The 17,192-nt window shown below is 40.1% G+C and overlaps 1 protein-coding gene across 1 annotated transcript in view; it reads left to right on the forward strand.

Moving 5' to 3' along the window:
• The first annotated feature begins 1,974 nt into the window (after positions 1-1,974).
• ghra (growth hormone receptor a) overlaps positions 1,975-17,192 on the forward strand; it is a 30,796-nt gene continuing 15,578 nt past the window's right edge. Inside the window, exons 1-2 of the mRNA XM_056376548.1 lie at positions 1,975-2,325; positions 12,136-12,257. Of these exons, the coding sequence (XP_056232523.1) occupies positions 12,140-12,257 (118 nt within the window). The 5' untranslated portion in view covers positions 1,975-2,325; positions 12,136-12,139. The remainder of the gene's footprint in view (positions 2,326-12,135; positions 12,258-17,192) is intronic.

Raw genomic sequence — 17,192 nt, forward strand, 5'->3', positions numbered from 1 at the left:
ATTCAATGGACGCCCCCACTCTCCTCCAATCAGAGCTCTCATGCCCCATAACTGACCAATAAATGGACATTTTCAAGGGTCATTTAATACATCCTAATTGTTTGCCAATATGTCTTCCTCTTTGGTAATTAATGTACAAAGTGCCTCAAGTCCAGTGAAAGGTAAGCCAGTGAAGGTAACTATTATTACTTGAATTTTCCTTTGTTTTAACATGGAATAATGTCAATAAAGTTGTTGTGCGTGTTGAAAGATGTAAACACTTGTAAACCCCATTAGATATATTGCAATATTTCAGTGTGCTATAGTTAGTTATAGATGACAGTATTCGTACATGAGAGCAGCCTTCGTGTCTCATCCAGTGTTTTTATGTGCACTGCAGGCTGGAGGATTTGGAAAAGCCAGGTCATAACTCGTAGACCTTGTAAACGAAAAAGGGACAGGGATATAAAAATACAAGGACGGCTCTGCTCAGTGCAGACAGGCCAATTCCATTTCTTCCCCCTCATGTCACAAATTATGTCAACAAAGAATCGGTGCATTGGCAGGAAGAAAAAAGGCAGAAAATACAGACCCCAAGCCCACCTCTGTGTCTCTGACGTCTGTGACGTTTGTCTCTGCCTGTTTGTCTCTGTCTTTGTCTAACCTGTTCCAGTTCACTCTGATTTCTTAGTACTAAGATATCCACTTACACCATTAACTGGGATGTATTGGAAGCTTGAATAAGCCATTAAACTTGTTTGTTTATCTTATCATAGGCTGACATGATCTAACTTCATAAGTGTACGTGTTCACATAGTGTTTCATGTAAAGTGTGGTGAGGTAGAGCCGCCCTGCAGATTTATACTTGTGTTGCTTTAGCTTTTAATACTGCAATTGGTTTTGTTTACACTGATGGATGTTTGCCTTGGGATGATCATCGATTGAAGGTTAAATCCTGAAAAGAAAAAAAAAAACTACCACAAGGTCCACGCAGGCAAATGGACTACATACATGCGCAGAAAAACCTGCAAGCCAGGAGCAACAGCTGGGTGCATGGGTGTGTTTTTCTCTCACGTGTCGGGGCGGGCCGTCCATACCATTGATGGGTCTTGAGTTGGAAGGGGGGTGGGGGATGTATGTCCACTGACAGCTGAAATTGTGGGCGAGCCTCTCATGGCGTCACTTCTCCAGTGGACCCTCCACGTGAGTCCCACACAGAGGAAGGCTATGTTTTTTAGGTACAGGCGCAGCCATTCACAACATGCGGTTTGTGATTCTCAATGAATGTCATTTGCATATAGAAGCAGGCTATACGTGCAGTGGTGGGCCGTTACCTGTTACTTGTATTGAAACATACTTAGCACATACTCAGGTAAGTTAACAGAGTATGTCTACTTGTTAGGGAACTAGTTTGCTGTAGACTGACGTAACAAAGCTGCCCCCTAACTGAAATACTAATAATGATGATGATGATGATAATAATAATAATAATAATAATAATAATAATAATAATAATAATAATAATAATAATAATAATAATAATAATAAAAATAATTAGTATTATTATTATAAGTAGACTAAACAAGAAACAACAAAAATGTATGACAAAAATTACTCGAAAGTACTATTTTCTAATATCTCACAACCCTCCCAAGTAAACAGCTTAAGGGCCAGTTACAAAGATACAGTCCTGAGGGTTTTCTATGTTTCTGTCACTGCGTGTGCCTACGTGGCCAGAACATTAAAACTTTCAATATGCAAAAAGCCTCATTGGTTTAAAATTTAAAGTATAGTCAAGATCTTTAACCCTCATTTTAAGGCTCTAATATGATGCAATGCAATAGCTATTTAAAAATGTTTATTTGCCACTTAATCTAAGTGGCACACTTAGACAGTAAGCGTGGCAGCAGTGAGTTTTATTTTGGATGTTTGGCCCGGCAGGCTCTCTCTCTCCCTGGCCGTCCCCTCTGAGCTCATCATGGAGTGGAGTGGATTGCTGGCGGATGAGGGCGCTTCACCGCCATGTGAAACACACACTCGCTGTGTCTCAGCGTCGCGGTGTGTGCAGCCAGCCCTGAAAGTAGGCTAGATGATGAACTGAGCAGCGGACAGGCCCTAATACACAAATCGGCAAGAGGGAAACCGGCACCAACCCGATCCAATGTTTTGGGTGATGTGAAAATCCTGATCGGAGAGATCTTTATTCGGGCCGAACGAGGCTGAGGTGAAGAAGCAGCAGGACTTTTCGTGCTTGTTGGTGCTCACGCTGGCCATCAGATGACCAAGTTCTGAAAAGTAGATCTACGCTGTCCTTGCAGTTTTTCGGCTCGAGACTTCGTAATATAAGTAAGTGGGTTTGTGTTTGTTTGTTTTTTTTAAAGCGTTCAATGCATCTTTTTGTGCTCATGCCTGAAAAACTCAGTTTCTCGCATCTTACGCACGACCCGTGAAACTTAAATTGCTTTACATTTTTCACGCACCAGCCTACTCATTGTAATTTTTTTCACCAATCAGAAACTTTAGCACGCGTAGCTCAATGCTTGACACTTAACTAAAGCCCACATCAAAATCACAGAAACTTGAGGTTGTCTAAGATTCCGCTGCTATTTGGTGTTGCGAGAGCAGTTGGACAGTCTGGAGATGGGATGAAGTGACAGCCATGGCTGGTTTTGGCGGATGTAGCCTTTCTCTATTTACCTGGTAAGTTATTCCTCCCCTTAATGACAGCACCTGATGAGTTTTATTTAGTCTGTTTTAAACAACATAGGGATAAATATCAAATCGGGGGGAGAAAGGGAAACGTGAGTGAAATGAGAAAGAAATGCTGGGGGTCTGTTTAAAGAGCATCTCACACCCAGCTGAACCCAGAATATTAAGAAACATTCTGTAGTGTTGCTTAATAGTTGAAACAGTCTGGTGTGGATGCAGAGGGTGTGCACTGGGATGATTTTCTTTCAAGATCCTCTCTTCAAATATCTTTGATCTATTAAATCACAATACAATAATGAAAAGTGTCGGTTAGAAGTTGCCATGACGAGATCACGATGATGCCTTTTAAAATGATCATCAACAGTCCCAAGGGAATTCAGTTTGAAGTGATGTGAAACAGGGAAAATCAGCAGTTTTAGGATGAGCTGGAGCCAACTAATAAGTATAAGAAAATACAAAGAAATTAAGAAAAATATATTTAACAGTGTTAAATAATTAAATAGTCTCCACACTACATAACTAAATTCATAACACTCGTTTAGTGCAGATGATTACTATCCAGTATTGGCTGTAAGAGAAGTTTGCATGTTTTCCCCCCTTTGCCTCTGTTGCATTTCTACTACCTGCTTCAGCTTTTAGCAGTTTTCAGAGCTTTTTCATTTCAGTTTCCCTTCTCAGTTTGTTTGCTCTTCATCAGTGACTGGCTGACTGTTGTACTGACCGCAGGAGAACACCTTTCCTGTTCTGCTGTTTTAATTAGGAAGCACACCACACTGTGATTAGATACAATGTGCAGACTTAGTCACTATAGAAGGCCCTGTACAACGCTGGCTCTCAAAGAATTTTTTTTTCTTTGTTTTTCTTTTGTTGGAAAAAAGTTTTTTTGCAGTTTGACCTGTTCAGGTTTCAGGTCAAATTTCTTTTTACTTAGGGTTTGTTTTTCCCTGTAGCAGGATAATTCATTTCTTTAGAGATGCTTTTATTGCTCTGTTGAGTCTCATATATTTAGTTGTGATTTGTTTATTAACTTAACAACAATGCTTTCCTCGCAGTCTTCCTCTGTAATGGCTCCAGGTCATTACCACACAGCTGTTTAAGATACTGCCTGTTTATTATGTCCAACTTGATAGTTTTAGTTTGGAGGCCAAGTCCTTTTAAAATCTCCCACACTGTTTGACAGGTGTGATCTTGTGCATTTCACCAGCACATTTTTCCTTTAAGACAACATCTTCTGATAATATTCACCTGGATACAGCCGAAACATGTTTAGTGGGATTTATTGTTGGAATGCTGGCTCAGTGAGTACTAATGCGCAGAGAAAGCACGATGAGGCAGCCATTATACCATCCACTAGGTAACAGAAGTACGAGATGTTTTAATAGATGAGGCGAGGAGACGTCTGTTCCATCAGTTTCTGTCTCAGTGTTTGCCACACACCCACGTACAACATTAATTACAGCTGTTATGTTCTATACCCTTTGACAGCAGTGCGCCACTCGAGAAAGCATTAGATTTCTACACAAATCCTTGTGCACATGGACTTCAGTGATGTGCACGGTTGTCAGGATATGCTCGTGCGTCTGATAGTAAGGGAAAATTGCAGGATTTAGAGCGAATTATAGCGTGCACATCTATACTTAGTCCTCCAACACAACAGTGGGTTGATAGAGACTTTTATGTGTTCTTTCAGATAGGATTGAACTCTACAGCCTTTAGCGCTGAACGCGTATCATTCAAAAGACAGTAAATCATTAAAACATACCACATACAGGTAAGTCAACTTGTGACTTTCAGTTCAGAATAGTTTGAAGTAATTGTCTCTGAAATGACCAAACCATGGTAACCAATTATTTTAATGATGCCAAGCAGCTGTAACAGATGAAGAAGTTCGATTTTTTTGTAAAATTTTACATCACAGCTATTAGTTTCAATAACTTAGACAAATTGTTGCATGTCTTACACACACACACACACACACACACACACACACGCACAGAGAGAGAGAGAGTGGAATGCTGCAAAGCAGACATTTTCCACAAAGATCAATTTTCAGATCTGTGCAAGCGCACACTTTCTCTGTCTCTTCTGCATTCAGTCTCTCGCGTTTACTTTTCATCCGTCTTATTCTCACTCCAATACGCACACTTGATTTTATACACACACACGTGCACGGGCGTACATACAAACACCCGCTCTCTCTCCCTGTCCTGCCTCCACACGCACAAACTGTAGCAGGGTTTGCAGATGTGTGTCCTGATCTGCTTCCAGCAGAGGCTCTTCTCATGCCAGTGTGCTGACTCTGAGTTTTCCACTCCCTCTTATGAAATAAGAGTAGGAGACATTAGAACCATCCAGTAGCCAGATCTGAATGCCTGAGAGCACACACAGATGCACATACACACAGGTTAAAAATGCATACACATACATACACACATACACACAGGTTAAAAATGGATACACATACATACACACACACATACAGTTCATATTTACACACACACACACACACACACACACACTTTGAACACAGGTTAATTAATGTATATAAATATATCCAACAGTCCAAGGCTATCAGCAGCAGCTGGTTGCTGTAGTTTTTGGGCCCCAACTCTTGTCTGAGCGTCTCTGCCAATGTGGACTCTTCTTCACCACTGTCTGGCTCAACATGCAGACTCATGTTGAAACCTGTGGTGTGTTTACTCAAATTTTGTTTATTTTAAAGAAAGAGGTCAGCAGTGAAAAGAAGGGTCGAGGGCAGAAAATCTGTTTGCATGATTCTTGTGTAACTTTGAGAGACTCAACAGTGGACCTTGGACCACTTTGTGTATGTGTACTCACAAACATGATTAGTTTGAAATGATAATGTTACACTCCACAATATTTGTGAAATAATATCTAATGTCTGTCTTACAGGCATAAAGTAGAGCCTCACCTTGCTGAGGCAGAGTGATTAAAGATGCTCCATGACATTAATGTACTGGGTGCCAGGTGCTTGAGAGTGTATGGATATACAGTGAAAGGCATGCTGGGTTGCATGTGGTGAATATCATCAAGTTAAATAACACATATTCAGAAGTTTTTGTTTACATTTGTCTCATTTTGCTGAAGTTGTAGTTATTATTTTGGTCGTGTCAAACTCTAAAAACAATCAGGCAAATCATCCAAATTTTCAGCCCCCCAGGCATCTTTTGTTTTTTTTCAGAGCACCTGCATTTTTTCTCTAAAATTCTAATTGGTGCCTCAGACCTTAAATGACTCAGACCTTACTTTTTCTTTCCTCTCAGCCTGTCTCGTGTGGCCATTTTGTGAGTGCGTTGGCTTAAAATTTCACAGTTGACAAGTCACATTGGTGGAGTTCGCACTTTAACGTCAGGTGATCTAAGAAAGCACAATGGTCCTCTTTTATGGGTATACATTTTCTACTTGTGTGTTTTTTGTTGGAGCTTAATGCTGGCTACAGCACTGGCTAGCTAACATTAGCATATTTTACTCAAAGCGCTTGTTCTTAGACCCTCTCTGTCATTTTCCACCCATTAAAGATGCCTTGTGGCATCACCACTTCATTCTTTTTTCATATGGACTTTATCCCATGATTATAGTTGATTGCCTCTGGAAAGGCCATGAATAGCTTGGGATTTTGTTATGTAGGTTTGGCTTGTAATTCAATGGCTAGTTCCAAAGTAATTAACAAGGTCATACTAAATTGATTCATATCTTCCTTCATTTCTTCTTTAGCCCTCAATAAACCCAGTGAGATAAGCACTTTGAGCTTGGAGCACCAGGGTATTTGTCGCAGTAGATGGACTGCAGTGAATGAAAGACAGGGGCTAGAGAAAGGATGAAAAGTAATAAAGAATTGACAGTTGGTGAGAGAAATATCAGCAGTGCACTAATGGGATGTATTAAATTCACGTTCAAAGACATGAAGTGTGCCTACAACTCCCCGAAAGTCACTGAAAGGCTAATGTAGTCTTGCATGTCTTTATAATGTATGATATTTCTGAAAGCCTGTGAGACCAAAGGCATGGATCAAGTGCTGCTTTTAAAGCCCCTGGAAAAACTATTTGACAAAAGGTGGAGCAAAGGTGAAAAAAATTAATATTTCAGTAAAAAGCAGTATTGGGTACAAAACCTTGTACTAAAGCTTTGTGTAAGTGCAGACCATATTAAGTTTTTCCTACACACCTGCCAACAAAACCACCGATAGCTTCACCAAAAATTCCTTTTTTTTTGATTGAACTCGTAGATTCATTACTTGGAGTTACTTATGAGTAAGCATGTTGGGGTTCTGTGTTTTAAGGCTGTTTAAGTGTACGGTAAAATCTTGGTCTTGAGTGAGGTGGAGTGAAATCGATTTTGAGGCGTGTGAGATCGTCTGAGGGATACTAATGCTATGATGCAAATAAAGATATATGTCTTCTCTCAATGCATCGTAGGACTGTTGTGTTGAATTGATGACTTTCAGAGAGATTTTCACAGTTGTGTACTTTGATCTTAGACATCCCAAAACTGCACAGTGCATAGGAGCGTTTACTTGAGGTTAACTGAAATATCTTTGTTAGAGTCTGTAGTTTTGGAGTGTCTGACTCCCTCTGAAGAGAGTTGTCCATGTTGTTTTTACCTACAGTAACATTAGTGGCAATGTATGATGTCACACTCTCTGCTTTTCCCACCCTATTTCATCTGGACTAAGCATTTCACTCCACTCAGTTAACCACCATGGCTGTCAGAGACACAGAAAGGCAAAAGGAAAGAAAAACTGTAAAGGCTGATGTTAATCATCAGGCAAATGCCCCTGTCTTCTACCTTAAGAGTGTGTGTGCGTTCCTGTTTCACATGAGTGTCTTACACAGATTGAGGCTGGCAACTCTTTGAGGGTTGTAAGTGTAGAGAGAGTCCATCACAGCATGTGGTCATAATCCCATTTAGGGGCGACCTTGTTTTTCTGTGTGCTTTTATATGTTTATGCGTGGATGTAAGCGTTTGTATAATCATGTTAATGAATGTATGGTGTAGAGTTTACATCCCTGCTTTCCACCCAAAGTAAACATCCACACGCTTACGATACTTTCTATTTTGCCTTTCAGGTTTTTCAGGATGTTACTGTCAATTACTATGTATGTTAGTATCAAATATTTAAACTTTCCTTGCAGCTCAGTGGAAATAATTAAATAAATATTAGTTTCATAAGCCATAATTGCAACAGCTGATGTGCAATTGTCAGTTTTGTTACAATCATATTCATATTTAAACTGCATTATTTATATGCATGTCTTTATGGTAGCAGTCTTCCTCTGTATGTCGTCACGCAGGATATAAGCAAAATATGGACCCACTTGTAAAACATTCCTCCATAACCAAAATTTAACAGGGTACTTTCAAAGCCACTAAAAATTCAGAAACCCTTTTATTATTCATAACAATAGCTATAATTATAGAATAGCATTTATAGGGAAATAATTTAATGTTATTATAGATAACCATTAAGATTTCTGAAATACTGGACTAGTACCGTCCTGTCTCTTTGTTCAATAAATGCATCCAGGCAATGGATCATTTATCTTAATGGATCAAAAACACAATAGCTCAGCAAGAAAACATGGACTGACTGTAATACTGAGAAAAGTGAAAACTTGAAAATCTACAATATTTCAAAAAGTGGTGTACAAAGGTGTGATACTAATCTGTACTCCTAATGCATCCGTCATATATCCTACAGACCTTTTCCACTGCATGGCACTGGCTCAACTCAACTTGACTCTATTCAACCTTTTTTGGTTTTCCATTGGGCAAAAGTTGTACATTTAACTGTTACTGTTGGTATCAGTTCCACCGAGGTTCCAAGCGAGCCGAGGCAATACCAAAAAGGTGACGTGAATACTCAGCAGTCCACTGATTGATCAGACAGATCCTGTTACATTTCTGTTAGTTATTGTACTATACTTTCAGTATGGAAACCCGCAGAAATTGAGGAGTTGTAGGCGTTTCTCTATTTAGTGTCTCTTTGCTATGCCTCCGTTGTTCATGTGTGTCGTGTTGAAGATGACCCCACTATGACTGCATGTGTCATCGCTATAGTAATGATGCTGCATTGAGGGGATGCTATCTGCAGTGGGGAAAGAAAGTACCTGGTACCAAAAGAGAGTAGAGTTGATTCAAGTTTTTTTTTTTGTACACAATAGAGCCAAATCTCTCCCACTATATTTGTAATGAATTCAAAAGCAACAGGCTATATCATATTAGATCAGATATGACTTCATAAAAATCTGTCCATTATGTAGCTGTCATTCTGTCTGGATACATTTTTTCTTCATAAGTCTGATTGTTTAAAGAAATTGTACATGCTCTCCACATTTTCCCCCTGGGTCATGTGCCCACCACCCCCCTTGCAATGACCCCCCACAGTTTGAGAACCACTATCCTAGCAAATTAGTGCACTCAGTCCTCTCTTTCTGCTGTGTCTTTGGTGGAACCTCATACTAAACTTGGGCTTGCAACATTGCTCTGTGTGTGCGTGCGTGCGTGCGTGCGTGCGTGCGTGCGTGCGTGCGTGTGCCTGTGCGAATACTTTTCTTCTGCAGATATAGAAGGGACTAACACAGACATGATGTGACCTCTCACCCCCTAACCTTTCTTCTTCTTTGGCTTCACCCTTACACCACCATCCCATCTGTTCTTAACCTCTTCCTCCCTCCCTTGTCAGCTCCTTCTGAACAAACACAGATGATTAATAGAAATTTGAGGAAACATAGGAGAAGCATGGTGCTGGCAGTAGGATGCCAAGGCAAGATGTACATCTGTGTATCAGTATGTGTGAGGCGCTCATGTTTCATGCATATGTGTGTGTGTGTGTGTGTGTGTGTGTGTGTGTGTGTCTGTGTCTGTGTGTCTGTGAGTGTGTGTGTGTGTTATAGGGCAGAGGTAGTGGAAGGAAGGTTGACCACAGAGGCCTTAAATGTTTATCAAGGGACCCCAGGCAGCCTGGGCTGAGCCTCCCTCTTTTCTGATTGGCTTAGGCAGCCTTCCCTCGAGTCTGTGAGCCGGTAATTGGCCGAGAGTGGGAGAGGAATGGGGGAGAAACGTGAACGAGTTGGAGATGAAGCACCAGCCTTGCCAGGGCTTTCACAGACTCTTTCACATGAGAGAGGGGGAGACTAATGTTGGGATTAACATGAGGCCACATGTTGGAATGGAGGGGCTGTTTGGCTCCCTTTTATAAAACTTTGGTTCTTCAACTGATTAAAGAATGTAAGGCAGTGTGGAAAAAAAAGGCTAAGAACTTAAATCCTCCCAGAGTCATAAAGGAAACTGGTTTGAAAATGCTCATCAAAGTGTTGTTAAGTTCACCATAATAATGGTGCTTTAGCTTTTGATGAGGGGAGAAGAATTAGATGTTTTCAATTATGATTTTAGAATAAAAGATGATGGGAGAGAAAGACAGACGGGGTCTGAGAGGATCTGAAGACGGATTTGGGCAAAATGTCAGATGTAAAAAAATGAGCAGTGATTGATAATAAAAGGAGCTTTTTAGTGAGGCCAGACAAGCTTGCTGCTTGCTAACATGAATTCTTTCATTATTACACTGGGCTTGTATGGCCACTTCAAATACATAAACACACACACACACACACACACACTGAATGTTTATATTGGTGTAAAATTTTGTTGGTCATTGCATTAGTTAAATTTGCATTTGACATTGTGTCCAGTTTTACAAACTTTGAGCAACTTGAATTTTGCAATGAAATAGATTTTTTTTTCCTGTTTCTATGTGCTTGGTTCAATGTTTTTGTGGTTTATTTATTTTTGCTGTAGTTTCACTTAATATAGATTTTTCTTTTTCAAAATCTGCAGTAAATCTAATCCAGAGTAAATGAGTGGCTGGCAATCTTACTGTATTTAGGTGCCAGCGTTTGATATATGCTGTTACATGAACACTCATATGAACTTTGCCCAGGGATTTTCTTGCCAGTAAGTCTTGCAAGGCTCCATCCCAGCTTGTTGGTCTTGAAAATGTTCCTGAGGTGGCTACACTGTTGCTCAGTTGTTGTCACTCTATATAAGTAAATATACTGTGAAATGATCTTTTGGTTTACTATTTCTAGGCCCAAACTCTTTTTTCCCCCCATAATGAGAATTTGATGTGCTGTGTAGCACACTGTAGTTATATGGCTTTTTTCAGGCCACACCAAAACTGGGGAAAATACTGGCAGTGTTGCCCTCGGAAACAACCTCCACGTTTGGGGTTGTTGGCTACCCAGTGAAAAGTTGTGGAGACACAGCTGTAAATAGCCAAGGGTGCGGACAGAAAGTTTGGCCTATATTTAGAGGTTGGACTTGACTGGTAGAACTTGTCCGCCAACACCAGCTTATTGACCGGGAAGAGTTTGTCAGTGTTTTTCTATATCACCGTCCATATGCTTATTATAGTTGTAGGTAGATAGCCTGGGTGAGAGAGAGGCAGTCACCACACTTCTGTGTTAAAGGTTTTGTTGGGAAATTCAAGTGTAGTTTTTAGAAGGGGAGTTAGGCTCAGGGGAAATATGACTGCGTTGGTCTGTGGTACAAATTTTTTGCCAAGAAGCCTTTCTAGATTATCCTGTGTTTTGCTAAACCATGTGATGATGTGATGACACCATAAGCCATAACTACAGCTACTTGTTAATGTGAAATAGTTTTGATTTGGTATTAGAAAAGCTTACCACAGATAAACCACGATAGCAACTAGCTGGTGAACATGATGGAAGATTTTAGCGGCTGCTGAGCCTTATTTCTCTCAGGAGTTGGTGGAGACCAAAAACAGAGGTACAAGGAGAGTGTTAAACTTACATTCACAAGGTGGCCATGAATGCTAGTGTGGCTCAATGTCTCCTGTATGTATACATAAGCAACTGACTGTTTGCTAACAGTTTTGCCATATTGACCTAAAAGGTGATAATGTGTCATTGTTGTATTCACCCTTTTTTTTTCGACGCCCCCCAAATGGGCAAATGGAAATGCAGGTTTGATATTACCACATGTGGAGTTGGTGCAATTACTGTTTGCCTAGTTTTCATATATATTTCATACTCAACCTACAATAGGTATGATTGTATAAAATCATTGCCAATAACAAAATGGTTTTAAGTGGGTATAATTTTCAACACATTTACACAGAAAAATATGCTTCATACATACAACTTCCAACTGCCACAGCAGCAAACCTGGTGATTAATTATTCCCTGTCTCGTGTTGGGTTTCACATACACCGGCTGAAAATAAATGGCAGCCACAGTTTGTGCTCATAGGGCAGAGAGAAAGAAAGAGAGAAAAAGAGAGAGGGAGTCTCAGAGTGAGGGAAGGAGGGTTTTTTTTTTCACATGGGCATGTCATCATGGCGTCCAACTGATAATTATAATCACAGTGTCTCTGTCCCTCTCCCATTCTGCCCTCTGTCTCTGTCCTCAGCATCATGGCTGTCTCGTCATCGTCCTCCAATCTCCTGCTCCTTCTCCTAATATCCTCCCTGGATTGGCTGTCCACTCCAGGTTCTGCATTTCTCATAGACCGGCTCGACATAATATCATCAGGTGAGTAACTGGTTTTACTGCTTTGTGTAAAAACTAATAAGCAAGAAAAATAGATTGATATGAGACAAATCATCCTTCAGACAGTTTATCAATCTCTCCTCATTAAACATTAACAAATGTCATTCAGGTTTTGCAACATTCTGTTAACACTTGTTATCACATCTTATGTCAGAAATCAGTTGCAGAATGTTGTGTTTGCTCAGATCCATGTAGAAAGGTTCACCGTTGAGCAAATGCCGCACTTTCCTGGTTTGGCTAGTCAAACAGGCTCGGGATCAATAGAGCCAGGGTAAATATATATCGTCGGGACTTCTCTGTCAAAGTCCAGGAACAGGATGATGCAGGATGTTCAGCCAGCTAATCCAGCTGTCACTGAACCATTTGAAATAATTAGGTGAAAGAATGCTGTGGCTGAGGAAACAGGCCAAACTTAAATTTTGAAATAGTGTACCTCTTAAAAAGCCCTAAAGCAACAGGGGTCCAAGATAGGAATTTTAAATTCAATTATGATGTCTTTTTCCGCATCGTTTCCACGATTGAGGCTCAGTTTCAAACACACAACTGGCTCAGAGATGATGATGATGAATTAGTGTCTTCCACTAATGGTCAAAGCATCTGAGGCTAGAATTGGTTGAAAGTGTGCAGCCCTGCAACCTTGGCCAAGACAGTTCTTGTTTATCTGAAGTCTACCTAGGCACATGATTTAGAGAAATTCTCACAGCCAAGATACTGCAACTTCCAAGAAGGGATCAATTCTGCTGTTCACTTTGCCAGAAAATGTCTCCAAACATGTTGCTACTGTTTTTATTTTTAGGCGTCTTTTTAATCTTGCACACCCTGATGTGAAAATGATGTTTCTTTCCTTCAAGTGGAAATGGTGGAAAGTCAGGCAATGCATTTATTTTGTTTTGGTAAGGATTATTGGACAAAAACATTGAATTAGCAGTTGATCCACATGCCCGTGAGTCATTGATTTGATTAAATAACATATAAAATGGTTCAACTAGATGTACCGGTTTTAAAATTCTTTCTTTCTGCCTTTCTGTCGCTGAGCATTTTGGCAAGTCACCATTTTACCAGTATATTCTTAGGTGCATCTGCTCATTGCCATTAACAAGTGAGCCAGACAGCAATAGACAGAGACCTGAGAGACCTCCAAACCATCTCTGGGCAGCCTGTCAGGCGGCTGCAGCACCTGTTGCTAGAATGGAAAGCACGCATGTTACCTGGTCAAACGCTGTAGGAAATTTGGCTGTGTGATATGGGCTCTGAATGAAGGCCTATACTGTACATGTGGGTTTACTGGGTACATGCACGTGTACTTAGCACATATAAATGATTTCTTAGTATTTGCCATCATTAATTCTATATGTTGACTGATAAATGTTGAAGCCTACGGTCACTTATACAATCTGCCGCTTTCTCGAACCCAGTGATCAAATGGTTCAGTTTTGGGGAAAATAAACTGCCGATGTGGCACAAAAGTTTAAGAACGTTGGTTCAATTATTCTGTGTTCTGAACACGTTGTTCTTTTAAAGTGTTGAAATAAATTTTGGCCTTTCCAAGCAAAAATCAGTTTGGTGCCAGTGCTGGTAGCCACATTTCTCTGTTTAGCAGGTTTTGATTGTGAACCAGCCCCACCTCTTCTTTTCTATTGAAGAACCTGTTGAACCTGTGGTATTTCTGTGTGAACAACCTGTATTTAAATTAATTGATTGTGGTCTTAGTCTTAATTTGGGTGGTTGGGGTGGGGTGGGGGGCAACAGGCTCTGTAAGGTAAGGGACTTTGTTAGTTTGGTGAAGCTGAGTGAGAATCCCACCTGAGAATCAGAGGTCGTGTCCTGTCAAGATACTGCCACAGTCATGTGACAGCATGTGAAAACAAGGCAAGGTCTACCAGTAATGTGTATAAAACGTTATATTATGAATATGATTTTATAATATTCACACAAAACAGCTGATTTCAGCACATTGTCTGATTACATTTTAAGATGCCATGTCATATTAAAAGCACTAATGTAAAACAGATGGGTGTGCCTGCACTCTACTGTAAATTGGTAAAAGCTCAGAGTTTTGATCTCTGTGCCTTTGCACTCAGGCATTCTGCCTTTGACTTTGTAATTTGCTCACAAACTGCAGCAAATGTCTTTATCTCTGTGGGTTCACATTACCTTTCCGATAAGCACCCAGACAAACCACTGATAACGTGCTGAGGTCGCGCCATCAAACATTCTGACTGGTCCACCTTCAAACGTCAAAATGGTCTCGAGCGAGCTCTGTGGTAATGTTGCCCTGGTCTTCCTCAACAACCGTTGAAACATCTGTAAACACAAAGCACCCACTGATAGCACGAGCAAACACACGCAGCCTGTGCCTTTCTCAAGTTTACCACTGTACAATCTCTGATCCCGACACCTGTTTTCTCCACTAAAACAGTCTATATCTGACCTTTTACCCACCACTCTTTCTCTCAGATACATCCAGTATGTTGCAGAAATCATTGGATCTTGTTGAGCACGTCAATAACCCTCAACACTGTGCTTTTGGGCTTGTTTAAAATCATTTTGTTGTTTCACTTAAGAGCTTTCCTGGAATTTTGTGGGTTATACTGTTTCTGCCGCATTTTTATGTCTGTTGTCAGTCGAGCCACACAACAAGCCAAGAGTAGACTTTTGGAAATGCTCCTATATATTTAAAGGCTTACCAGAGTAATTATAGCCAGTGGCAGCCATTTGTCTTGATCTTGTTCTTTCACACACACATACACACACACACACACACACACACACACACATACACACACACATACACACACACACACACACACACATACACACACACACACACACACACACACACACACACACACACACACACACACACACACACACACACACACACACACACAGACACACAACACACACACTTGCTTTTTCTTTCCCCCAGCCTTCCCTGAGTGTCTGCCTGTGTGTTTCAGGACTCGCTCCTCAGGCCCATAGATTGATCCTGTTGTGTGAGGCTGTGTTCTTGGCCACAGAGGTGGTAACCAGTGGTAACCGTGCAGAGGTTTGGTCTGCCTGGCTTGTACACACAATCTACAGTTACATCTGCTTCAAAGACAAGCCGTGGGTGTGTTTGCTCTGAGCAGCGAAATTGAGACCTTGTGTGGGATATGCTGTTTGAAGTTAAGCATAAAGTTGGAAACTTTAAAGGGAAGAGAGAGAAATGCATAGGCCTACTGTGAGATGGTGGGAGGGAGAATACATGGTTGAAGAAATGCTCTGTAATGGACAGATCGATGCAAAGAAGCAGATCCAGCAGCAGCGTGTAGGCCACATGTCCTTAGCTTAACAAAAGTGAGTTTAAAGGGAAAGTAAATGTAAAAGAGCAAAAGTGAAAGTGGAACTTTCTTAATTAAGAAGATCAAAAGGACACTTAATTTTTCAATATCAAATTACAAAAAATTTAACACTACAACCTCATAACCTTGTTCAACAGTATGTCCAGCTGTTCATTCCATATGTCTAGACAGGTATGGTAAATTAATAAAAACATATGATATTGTTCTTTACTCATAATATTTTTCAGTGGGTAAAATAATTGGTGAAATGTTTGCCTAACTGGTGATTATGAAATTAACTCCAGCTCCGTGTCTGACCTGCAGTGCAGCAGCATTTTCTTTTTCTCACACATCGGCACCTGACTGTGACTGACTGGGCTGTTTGTCTCTACTATTCCCAACTTAAAAATTTCAGGTTCTTTCTTCTTTCTTCTTTCAAGATTGTGACAATTAGCTTTGATCAATTACCACAAAGCAGAGTGATGCAATCAATTGATCACCTACCGAGCTGCATCAGACAGATCCTCATCTTGTTATCAGTGTAGTTAGTCGATGATGGTTTCATCAATCACTTCACCCATTTAATGTGCAGCATTTGCTGTGTAATGTAGACTTTTCCACTATTGTTTTTTATAAAGAATTAAATCATTTGTTCACACATTAGCAGAGGCACATTTTATACCTTTCATAAAAATCTCTTGGAAACATCTAAAGAAAGTCCATCACATACAGGTGGAGAAATGTCCAGTTTTTGATCACCTATTGCTCTTAGTTCATTTGACTTTACTCCAGGTGTTTTTTGTATGCTAGCTGCTTGGAGCCCACACACACAGTCAACTGCATTATACGAACATGGGTTAATGATGAAAAGTAACCATTAGCCCTCTGATTGTTATGGGTGTGTTCTTAAATTTAATCTGGACCAGGCAGAGCATCAATACTGTAAAAATACTGTCAAAGACAAAGTCCTGTAGTAAATCATTTTTTATTACATTTATTTTACATTTCCATCATTACAAAATCAGTCTATAATGGTGATTTGTTCAAAACAATGCTGCTGAAGTTTGATACTCAAGAATGTAAATGTGAAAAAATAGAGCAGCGTGTTAATTCTGTTCTTAATTTTTTTTTTTTTTTTTTTACAAAATAACTGATAAGAGTTCCTTTAAAGTACCTGATTGATAGGCTATATTGGTAAAAAAATAGTTGTACTGTTAAAATTTTAACGATACCCAGGAGATATATTTTCTAAAGATAGACCCCAAAGAAAACATATAAAGGGAAAATAAAAATGGAACCTAATATGGAGCCTTGTGGCACTTCACAGGAGATGGGTGCAGAGGAAGGTCACACATTATCAATTCTAAGAGTTGATCTGTCTTGAAGGTTGGAGGCAAACCACTGAAGGGCCTGTCCCCGAATGCCAACAGCGTGCTTGAGACGGTCCAAGAGGATGGAGTGATCAACTGTGATGAAGGCAAAATAATTAAAATAGTGTAATAGTGTAAGACAAGAGTTTTAGAGTGTCAGTTATTTAAAAAGAAATGGCCATGGAGTCATAATCACTCATATCTGAAATGGGGATCTCACACCT

Source organism: Seriola aureovittata, chromosome 5, assembly GCF_021018895.1.
Source record: "Seriola aureovittata isolate HTS-2021-v1 ecotype China chromosome 5, ASM2101889v1, whole genome shotgun sequence".
NCBI classification, from domain to species: Eukaryota; Metazoa; Chordata; class Actinopteri; order Carangiformes; family Carangidae; genus Seriola; species Seriola aureovittata.